Source organism: Coffea eugenioides, chromosome 7 (genome assembly GCF_003713205.1).
Source record: "Coffea eugenioides isolate CCC68of chromosome 7, Ceug_1.0, whole genome shotgun sequence".
NCBI classification, from domain to species: Eukaryota; Viridiplantae; Streptophyta; class Magnoliopsida; order Gentianales; family Rubiaceae; genus Coffea; species Coffea eugenioides.
In genome coordinates this window covers 14,016,977-14,028,325 of record NC_040041.1, presented here as the reverse complement: position 1 = coordinate 14,028,325, position 11,349 = coordinate 14,016,977, and the positions used below count along the sequence as shown (strand labels likewise).

At 33.2% G+C, this 11,349-nt stretch overlaps 2 protein-coding genes across 2 annotated transcripts; one reads left to right on the top strand and one right to left on the bottom strand.

Moving 5' to 3' along the window:
* Nucleotides 1-346: 346 nt before the first annotated feature.
* Nucleotides 347-4,788, bottom strand: LOC113776981. Its single transcript, XM_027322033.1, has 4 exons — nucleotides 4,037-4,788; nucleotides 3,025-3,572; nucleotides 1,842-2,931; nucleotides 347-1,643 (listed from the first exon to the last, which is right to left on the bottom strand). The coding sequence occupies exons 1-4, from the start codon at nucleotides 4,786-4,788 to the stop codon at nucleotides 347-349; spliced, it is 3,687 nt and encodes a 1,228-aa protein (XP_027177834.1).
* A 1,991-nt stretch (nucleotides 4,789-6,779) lies between these two features.
* On the top strand, nucleotides 6,780-9,343 carry LOC113778480 (probable S-adenosylmethionine-dependent methyltransferase At5g37990). The gene is made up of 3 exons (XM_027323902.1): nucleotides 6,780-6,851; nucleotides 6,950-7,618; nucleotides 8,981-9,343. Exons 1-3 carry the CDS (start codon nucleotides 6,783-6,785, stop codon nucleotides 9,326-9,328), a joined length of 1,086 nt encoding a protein of 361 aa, XP_027179703.1. The 5' UTR covers nucleotides 6,780-6,782; the 3' UTR covers nucleotides 9,329-9,343.
* The last annotated feature ends 2,006 nt before the right edge of the window (nucleotides 9,344-11,349 follow it).

The window sequence follows — 11,349 nt, the reverse complement described above, 5'->3', positions numbered from 1 at the left end:
TTGCAAAGCACAAACGAATTGGAAATTGTGTTCTCTTATATGGAACTGGATATTGGTCATCACTTGGTGGTTGCATGGAAATTCTATGTATAAAAACTTCTTTGCCAAAAAAATCACCAACTGCAATTTTAGCACAAATAACATTCTTGCTCAAACTCTTTATTATCAGTCTAGTTCCATTGCATAATCCTTCAGTAGGATCAAGATTTCTTAAAAGAATTATTGAGACATTAGATTTTAACAATAACCTATATGGAGGTAAATTGCTAGGCATAAGAGTATTTAGAAGATCAATATATTCAGATTGATGGTTTTCATTCAATGTTTCATCATAACTTAGGTATATTCAGATTGAAGATGGAAGTTTTATTATGTCATTCTCATTTGTTTCATGTGTTCCATCTCCAATTTTTAAAAGAAACTGCGTGAATAAAGGATCTAATTTTGCTCTCATGTTCTGTGTTAATTGCAATTTCTCTAATTTGTGCCATAATGGAGAAGTTATCAAACATGCATTTATCATTTCAGCTTTTGTTCCCTTTCTAACAACTGGCAATGTTTGTCTAAAATCTCCACCAAGTACAACTACCTTTCCCCCAAATATTTCTTCTGAATTCATTAAATCTCTTAAGAGATCATCTAAAGCTTCAATTGCTGCCTTTTTAGACATTGGTGCTTTATCCCAAATTATGAGTTTTGCTTCTTTGATCATTGCAGCTAAAGAAGTTTGTTTACTGACCCGACATGTTGCACCACCAAAGATATCTATTGGAATTTTAAATCTGGAATGTACAGTCCTTCTACCTGGTAAAATGGAAGCTGCAATTCCTGATGTAGCTGTAGCAAGAGCAAGATAGCCTTTAGATCTAACATTAGCTAACAAAGCTTTATACAGAAATGTTTTTCCAGTACCACCTGGACCGTCAATGAAAAAAACACCAGGTCTATCTGAGTAAATTCTCTCAGATATGACTACGAATGCTTTTTTCTGTTTTTCATTGAGTAGCTCAATTGAATGTAAGTCAGTTTCTGAAATGACAATGTTTCTTTCTGCTCTTAATTCTTGAGTTTCATTCTCTATATTTTCATAAGAGAATCCAGCGAGAATCAAATTATATGAATGTATACTTTTTCCCATGGATTGCAAAAATTCATCAATTTGTTGCAAGACATTTCTTTTCACTTGTGCAGATGTCATTGCTGAACATTTGGCAAAATCTTCTGACATAGAAGATTCAAAATTTTGCCACAATGCCTTTGGGTCATTAGGGCAAGAATAAACCAAAAGTGTTGCAAAAAGTCGCCTCATTTCGTAGGGCATATGGAAAAGTGAGGTTTCTTGTAAACAAATTTCTTGGCTGTTATCATTTTGTAACAAGCCTCGAATTAATGTTGCCTCTTGGAACGTTTCTACTTGAACTCCATTAAAGGTTCTTAAGTCATCAAATGAAGTTGGACATCGAACCTTTGATAAGAGTAATCTCAAGTAGTATCGTTCTCCTTCAGAAGGATGATCAATCATTATTCGACCTATTGATTCACCTCTTTCTCCCAATTTCCAGTATTTTTGCTTAGGTAACCAGACAAAATGATCAGGAAAGTCTACATAAGTACAATTTAGATCTTGAGCTGCTTTATCTGTCCTATTCATGTAAAAAAATTCAGTGAACATTGTTTTTTTCAAATGATAGTTATTGACAACATTTTGAAGATTAGCTGTTTTTTTGAAATTCATTGGCTGATAATTCTCCAAATGTAATTGTAAATGAATAATATGTGGCTTTATTTCACTCATAGAAAATCTAAAAATTCTCCATGCTGCCTCAGGCGGAGAAACTCACCTAGCTGATACATATTGTTTAATTTCATCAATTTCTAAATCAGATTTATTATTTACTACACAGAAGTTAGTTCTATCATGACCTTTATAGATATACTTGTAAATGTACTTGACTGTCTTAATTGTAGAGCATATTTCAACATTAAGATGGCAATCAAATTTAGCCAAAAGATATGGATTGTATGGTACAACCCATCTGTTATCTAAAAGAGCTGATTTAATCTTAATTTGAACTCCATCATCTCTCCTTCGATATTCAGGATATGCATTAAGAGTTTGGATAGTTTCCTCACAGAAATTTTTAAGGAAATTATTCTTGCAAGTTCTATTTTTTCTCATGCATACACTTGTCGGATCAAGTGAACCACATGGTCCATGAAGCATATGTTTAATGACCAAATTATATAAATGTTCATTTTTCTCTTTATTTGATATCTCAGCACAGACAATTTTATCATATTCTTCAGGGGTATACATCTTGAATTTCGACTTTAAAATTAGCAAAAAGTGTGCATGTGGCAGTCCACATTTTTGGTATTCAATGACATAAGTATAAGCTGACACTTCACCAAAGATGCATTTTTTCAGAAGTTCATCTTTAAGCTGTTCTAACTTAGCATGAAATACTCTAGCAAGCAAATCTGGTCTGTTTTGTGCCTCTTCTTTGTCTATTAAGTGCTCTTTTATTTCTGGCCAATTAGGATTGCAAGTCATGGTCAGAAATATATCTGGTTTACCATACTTTTGTACTAATGTCATTGCATCCATGTATTTACGTCTCATATTTCTTGGCCCTCCAATAAAGGATGGTGGTAATATGATATGCTGGCCAACATTATATACTTGACTCTCACCTGATCCTAAAGCATCTATTATGCCTTTCAAGAACTCTCTCCTAATTTCCTCTTGTTGTAATCTATAGAAGTCGAGCCTTTGCATCTCAAACTTCACATATTGATCAACAATATATTGTTGTAGGAGGCGAGCAAAATGTAATAACCAAGATTCATCAGTGTCCCTAATCTGAAGTTTATAACAATAATATTCTCGAAGGGACACAAAATTTGGGTCGTCATGTATGTTTTCCATTGCTGTGGAGATAATAACAGTACGTCAATAAATGTGTAATCATAAATATTAAATACGTAAAATGAAAAATCATGGTATATAGTTATTATACTAACCATGTTCTTCATTTTGGATTAGTTGTTCTGCTGTAGCAGCATTTTCAGGGGAAATCAAATCTGCTACAGGTTGGTTTTTTTTCCCCTTTCTTCCATTTACTTTTGCTTCTTTCTTTGGTATTCCTTGGTGCCAGCCAAGATCACCAAAAGGAAAAAGTATTGAATATTGGAGTGGATCATAACATCCATAATAGTATTGTATATTTTTTGAAGTACCACTATGGGTATGAACTCTAATATCACGCCTGCTGGTCTCTCCATTTTGTTGCCCCTCAACCCACAAGGCTGCAACTTGTGAAGTTGTTGGTCTATTATAGACTCTTTGATCAACACCAGGTAGAGTTTTTAACACAATGTAGTAGTTATCTAAATTAGGTATCTCTCTCAAATTTCTAAAAAATTTTGCATATGGATTAGCCTCAAGAACTTGCATAATTTTCCTAATTACAGTTTCAGATAGTCTAGGACAAGCTGCTAACCGATTGTTTACTTCAGTTTCAAAGTCATTGAAATATAACTGTAAATTATTATTATGACCATTGCTCGAACTGAAATCATTCAAAAAGTGATATACTTGTCCTTGAATTCTAAAAGTGTAAATTCCTTTATTCCTTTTTGAGAGAGTCTGATCAGCTTTAACACCGAAGGAAGTGAATCCAAAATGATTATTATATGTTCTAATAAGAGTTCTAAAAGAGTGTGCCTCTTGTGAAGATGAAGTCAATAACTCTTTAAAGATATATGGAATTTTATTTTGAGCCAAAACAACTTCACCATCTTGACAACAAAAATATGATGTCTCAGAAAAAAAAACTTCTTGGCTCCGCAATGAGGACAATCTAGTTGGGTTAGTAGGATATCAGCTTTGTTAGGAATTATATCCAACAAAGCTTTTCCTGTTTTGCACCCTTTTCCTAAAATACAATTATTTTAGAGCATTTAGTAATCAAACCATTCAATTGATTTTAATGGCAGTGGAGAAAAACATATTAGAAAACTTAAAAGTATTAACTCTAGGCCTGGCTGAGTTTTTGTGGGAGATGATCTGTGATGCTTCGAACGACATCGAGAACTACGCTGAACATCAACAACTGAGGAACACTCATTAACAATTGTGGTGCTTGTTTGCTTTTCAGGTATATTTGTAGAAGCAATTGATCTAGACTTTGCTCTCAATCTTTTCTTTTTCCATCTAAAGTAGGCCTGCGTTCTATATTCTTTCTTATTTATCAGCTCTCCAGCATATATCTCAGAATATTCAAGAGGCCTGTTATCATAAGATATAACTGGAGTACTACCTATTATAGGTATATGCCTATTCACAAAGAGGGGAGGAGTATAATTAGTTAGTTGCATGCCTAGATTTGATATTTCAGAATAACCATTTCTCCCTTTAAGGTTTGTGACTTGCTCACTCTGAAACTGATTTTCTATAACAAATGATTGCTCATTGCAGTTCACTTGTGATGAACCAGCAGGCTGAACATCAGACAGATTGATTAAAGATGAATTCATTGCGAGCAAACAATGATTGTCAGTAGAATCAGAGGTATAATGAATTCCTCCAGCATTTTCTGGAGGAAAGCAAACATTTTTACCTCTGCAGTCAGTTGGCAGAATTAGATTCCTATCAATGTGATTTTGTGAAACACATGTTTCAACAAAGTGATTTTCACAAATGTCATTCTCACTGTTGATTACAAAAGGAGAATATGGCTGAGAAACAGAAGAATCGATAGTAAACTTCATATGCTCAGTCAACATATTTAAGTTTGTCTTTTTGCTTCTTTCTAACATGCTTAGATCAAAAGCATAATCAAATATCTCATCTATCAATCTAAAACTTGAACTAAATTTTCTTTTTTTCTTCATTTTGAAACACAAAAGATCAAAATCTAATTTTACGATAAATACTATAAAGAAAGTAAGATACTAAGCGAAAAACACACGACAATGACAAAATCAAAGCATCCTAGAATAGCTAAAACTAACTAATATTTATAAAATGACTACCTTAATAACCCAAACTACAATAATACTAAATTATGTAATTTTTCAATACATAAACAGCTAACAACATCAAATAGCATTTGAAATTAAAAACAGATAAAAAAATAAACATAAGCTAATCCGAAAAATAACCATCATAGCATAACATCAAACACATGGAGGTCCTTAATTAACGGAAGGCAATAGACAGATGCAAGAACAATGAAACTAAAAAATTGCAGTTCAAAATAGAAGGAGAGAAAATAGAAACATACCTATATTTTCTTTGCTCGATTGAATGTTGGCAAAAGTCGGGCAACATTTGAAATCAATAAAAACAGAGAAAAAAAATAAGCATAAGTTAATCGATAAATTACCATCATAATCATTCTTTTATGCATAATATCAAACACATGACAGTGTGTAATTAACGGAAGCCAATAATAAACAGGAGGGAAGAACATTCAAACTAAAAAAATTGCAACTCAAAAATAGGAAGAGAGAAAATAGAAACATACCTAGATTTTGTTTGCTCCTCTTCTGAATACCGGCAAAAGTGGGAAACAAAGGTATATATAACGCTGGAAATAGTAAGTTCTGAAAGCTGTACCATGGATGATAACTCGCTACAGCAGCCATACCTAAAATCAGCAGTTTTTGGGGGAAAAGAAGAATTCACGTGGATGAGGAGGATTTTTTGGGAGTCAATCGAAAGGAAGTACAATTAGTTGCCGGAGCAATTGGCAGAAAACTGAAGATTTAGTAGGCTCGCAGATTTTGGGGAAAAGAAATTTCAGTGACCTAATTTTTGGGGTAAAACAAAAATTCACGTGCGTATGGAGGAATTTATGGGTTGCAATCAAAAGGAAGGACAATTAGTTGTTGAACGAATTCGTTGAAAACTGAAGATTTTGCAGGCTCATATAGCTGCCTATACTAATCGACGGAAAGGAAGAGGCTACGCGACGCAAAGAAAGAGGAAGGAAACTCTGCCTAAATGAAGAAGAACTTGACTGACTAATAAGACCGTTAAGTTGGTGTTGACTAACCTACATTATCAGCATCAGTCATACTAACGGCCATGACACAGGAACATTAGTTCTAACGGGTATGACTCCGTTAATTTATATTATAATTAGGAATATTTAATAAATATAATATAATTCAAAACACCCCATGTGATAAAAGGACACACAAATAGTCTACAACTATTTGGATTTGACTAGGAAAATATAAAAGGAATAATTTTAAATGGACAAAAATAACCCTAAATAGTTAGCAACTATTTAAAGAGCTAATTTTCATAAAATGATTCAATTGACCTTTCTCACCAACTAAAAACCAAACAAAAGAATCAAATGAAAATAATTAAACTATTTTTACCAATTAGCCCCTAAATAGTAAGGAACTATTAGGCCTTTGAACTTGAATACCAAGGCTCAAATAGACATTTCTCTCTCTTTAATGTCCAAAATAAAGAAATGAAATTTGTTTCCTCAAATGAGACCTTGACACTTGGCATCAATGGAGAACTTGAGTTGTTCTTTTATCTAGTTGGTCAAATGAAACCTTGACACTTGGCATCAATGGAGATCTTGAGTTGTTCTCTTATCTAGTTGGTAGATTAGGATTGCTATTTATTAGTAGAAGTGCCCGTCGTTTAAAGGGCTAAAAGACAACACTTAAGCCTAAGCCTCTGCCTAGTATAAATTAAACCATCTAGGCAGAGGCATCAAGACATGGTAAGAGAAGAGATATAGATAGAAAAAATGCCTCAAGGATATGCCATGAATGGAGGAAATGGACCTCAAAGCTATGCCCAAAACTCATCCTATCAGGTTGCTAGTTTAAACTGCAATTACCTCATTATAAATGTCTAAGGTCTATAAGACTTACGTAAAGATTTTATTTATTTTCTTTTGTTTTTTTGTGGCAGAGAGGAGCAGTAGACGTTGCAAAAGAACTTATCAAAGAAGAGATTGACAAAGAACTTGATGTCAAGCAACTTTCTTCAACCTCTGTGCATCCATTTCGCATAGCAGATTTTGGCTGTTCTACAGGACCAAATACATTTGTGGCCATGAAAGTGATAAGAGAAGCCCTGGAGGAAAAACTCAGAAAAGAGGGACTAGCATCTGAAGTCCCTGAGTTTCAAGTCTTTTTTAATGACCATATATCTAATGATTTCAACACACTTTTTGCTTCACTTCCGCCAGAGAGACACTACCTTGCAGCTGGAGTGCCTGGTGACTTCCACAAGGTTTTGCTCCCAAAGGCATCCCTTCATTTTGCTCACTCATCTTGCTCACTTCACTGGCTTTCAGATGTGCCAAAAGAGGTTACAGACAACACGTCCCCTGCATGGAACAAAGGAAAGATTCACCACGGAGGGGCCAAAAAGAAAGTTCTTGAGGTTTATGCATCTCAATTTGCAAATGACTTGGAGTCATTTCTGAATGCAAGGGCACACGAGCTAGTCGATGGAGGGCTGATGGCCCTTGTTATTCCTGCTGTCCCTGATGCCATCCGCGAATCTCAGACAACTATCGTCACAGAGAAAGAATTTGAAGTTCTAGGATCTTGCCTCATGGACTTGGCTAAGAAGGTTAGATTTCATTAGTTTCAGATCTTCTTCAACTAAGAACTCTATGTGAATACATCTCAATGCAGGGATGCAACATAGAATATTGATTTTTTTATCACTTGAATAATATTAAATTCGAATTATCATCTAATATATCCGAAATAGTTTTAGATAGTTAAATTATTCATCTTTTTAATTCAAATGACATTTGCAATTCTTTTTTAACACTTCTATGAACCTGCGAGACAAGAGTTTTATTGGATCGGATCTTTGCAGGGAGGGGCAGCCACCCCCTCAAGAATTTTAAAAATTTTATTTTCCCTCTTATGAATTTTAAAAAGTCTATTTGTATTATAATTTAGCCTTAAGAAATTATTCTGATATTAATCACTTGCCCTTCTCCCCAAGCTTGAGCATTGAGAATCTGGTATTCTGTGGAAATATTTTTGACATTTTACATTTGCCCCACAAAAAATTTCAAAATTTTTACTTGCAAATAGGGTTATGAATGAAGCTAATTGAGCCAAGCACTCAAGCTGTCAAACTTGTCTATCTATTCTAAAGAGTTTAAAATTGTATTTAAATTTAATTCATTTATTTATTGCGCTGAATTTAGATGAGCTGTTATCAAGTCAAACTCAATTAAAATTTTCACATATAAATTTCATATACTATGTTAAGTCAGCCAAGCTCGATTTCAAATTTGAAATTTTATTGGATACAAAATATTGTTTTTGTTTGGTTTGATTAATTGGTGAACTAAGCGCAAATTAGCTTTTACTATTTCAACATCAATTCAAGTATAATATATAGTTTCGTTCGTTTTTCATTCCTATTTGCAAATATAAGACATTATTTTGATATTAAGTCCTTACCCTCTAAACTTATGTACTTATTTCGCTGAAATAAAAAGGTACAAAGTATTGGATGGAAGTGAGCTTCATATGTCAAATTTACTACTTGTAACAAACATGGACAGAATAGAAATCATACCAGATAATTAATGCTGGCCCAAAAGCGTCACAACAAGGCACCAATCTCTTTTTCCAACATTTCTTCTGATTAATAAAAATATCCAGGATGAAACAAAATAGATACAGGAAGTCAACCAAATCAGGCATAATATACCAATGGCAGAGAATGAATGGAATACCTCCTTGGTCACGAGTCAGCTATTAACCATGTTCCATAATTTCTGAAACATGTCTTCAGCTTAAAAATAGCAGTTGCAAATCCACAAGTAGGAATTTTTTATTTTACAGTTTCTTTATTTAAAGTACCATATAAGAATGAGTTTTGGTTAAAGTATTTCTTCCAATTTCGACTGCAGGTTTTGGCTAACAAAAAAAAAGTACTTTAAATACTAAGATGCACCTATTGCAGGGACTGGTCGATGAATTGAAAGTGAATATGTTCAACTTGCCACTATATCTCCCATCTCCTAATGAGATAAAGACCCTGATGAAGGCAAATGAACATCTAAATGTTCAGAGAATGGAGATATTAAGCATTCCAGGAAAGCATGTGGTTTTCTCCAACCCTAGTGGAATTGCTTTGTACCTCAGAGCTGCATTAGAGGGACTTCTAGAGAAACAATTTGGAAGTGATATCATGGATGAATTGTTTGAACTGTTTACGCAGAAACTTGCAGAGTCTTCCTCTCTCTTTAACCCTGAGAATCAGGATATGGTTGTTATTTTTGTCCTCCTCAAGCGAAAATTGAGAACATGAAACAAGTTTAGTGGACCTTATGGATTGTGCAGGCGTTGTTAGTTGCCGAAGGGCAACCCAAGAAATGGCTTTGAAACAGCTGCTCCTGACTGTGGAGCATTAGCTTGCATAATCAAGCATATCTAGAAGCTATCCATTGTAATGGATGAATAAAAAAGAACTTATAATGGATGATTAACAAAGAATAAAATCTCACGTATCTTATTGTCCAACTATAAGCTTGGTTGACGACATCATGTTAGAATATATATTTTGTGTGGCCCAAATAACCACATATGATATTTCTAATGATTTGATTAAATATTTTCTTACTAATTTAAGGGACAAATTTGTATGTGAAAAATTCAATCGAGCTCAATTCGATAAAAGCTCATGTGAACTCAAAACAATGTATAAAGAAGCCAAATTAAACACAATTTTAGATTTTTTAGAATTGAATGTCACCCCCCATTTTTCGCGATGAAAAGCATGTTTACAAAAGATGTGATTTTTATTTTAAAATAAGTGAAAAAAGGCCTAAAATGGAACTTTAAAGAATGCGATAGTTTGGACCCAAAATTTAGTCTAAAAGGATTTTTAAGAAAAATAGGAGTCGCCACTTGGTATTGAGTTTGGGTGTACCAAGTCACCAAAAAAAATATTTTTTGATAAAAATAAAAAAATAAAAAATATATAAAATCCTTTTCAACAACTCCCGATTTTCGAAAACAAGAGAAAAATGAACTCGACAGTCACGATTGAAGAAACGGAAGGCAAAGGTATGATCAGCTCAAATCTAAGGCATCCTTTCAACCAAATCTAAGCTTGTTGCGTGATTTAGCTAGAATTTCTCTAATCTAACCCTTAAATTTATCACATTTGGATGTTTCCTACATGGATGCAAGTCTAAATTTATAGAAAGTATTGAAATAGACAAAATGTCCATTCAATGGTTTAATTGATATCGATCACATTAATTGCGAAGGCAAAAAATAATCCCTTGAAAGGATCACAAGTATGCAAAAGTGAAATTCAAAAGAAAAGAAAATTAAATTATATATATAAATATAAGTGATCAAGGAATAGGGAGTGCAATATAATGGGTATGGGAAGCAAAAACTCGTAACAGAGTTTTCCTGTGTAGGGATTAACGGGGTATTTAAACTAAAAGGTTATAATTGCCCATTTTCCATGTTCAAAAGATAAATTTTTTTAATCTAAATAAGCAAATGAACGAGCTTATTTTACAATTTCTTAAATGAGATGTAATCCTAAATGATATGATTAATACATATATAGGGTGGGGGATAATATAATAGGCAATATCATGCAAATGAGAAAATATCCTAAAACAAAAAATGCATGAAAATGTAATGAATGTTACACAAAAAATAAATCTAATGCGTGAACGACTTAAGGGTCTAGCGTTGAACTAATCCATTTCTAAAAGACCTTGCTAGCATTAGACTAGCAAGTAGGCGGAGAGAGAAGCCACAACTAGCGTTGGACTAGTGTGGTGAAGTCATGCATTAATAATACATAATAAAACGAATAAGGCATAAATTAAAACAAATAAACATATAAGAGCACGTAGCATGTAACACATAAAACATAATATCTAGATGTAAAAAACCTAAGGAAAGCGGATAAAGCACATAACACATAAATCACATAAACACGTAAACACGCAAAACCTATCTATTATAACGGGGAGTCTGACTACAATCTAAAATGGGAAAATATAAGAAAATAAACCTATCTATTCTATCTATTACAATAGTCTATCTAATTACAATTTTTTTTACAAAATATTACCTATCTATTACATCTTGAGGTATTTAAACACCTCCCAAATAATTATAAAATTAACTAAACAAACATAAGAAAATTTAAATAAACATTTGAATTAAATAAATAACAAAGCATGTAAAAATGTATAAACATATAGGAGCACGTAGGAGCACATAAAAGCACATAACTGACATTGAAATAATAATAGGGTACCTTTTTTTTGAAGTGGTGACTAAATGGACCCAAGTTGC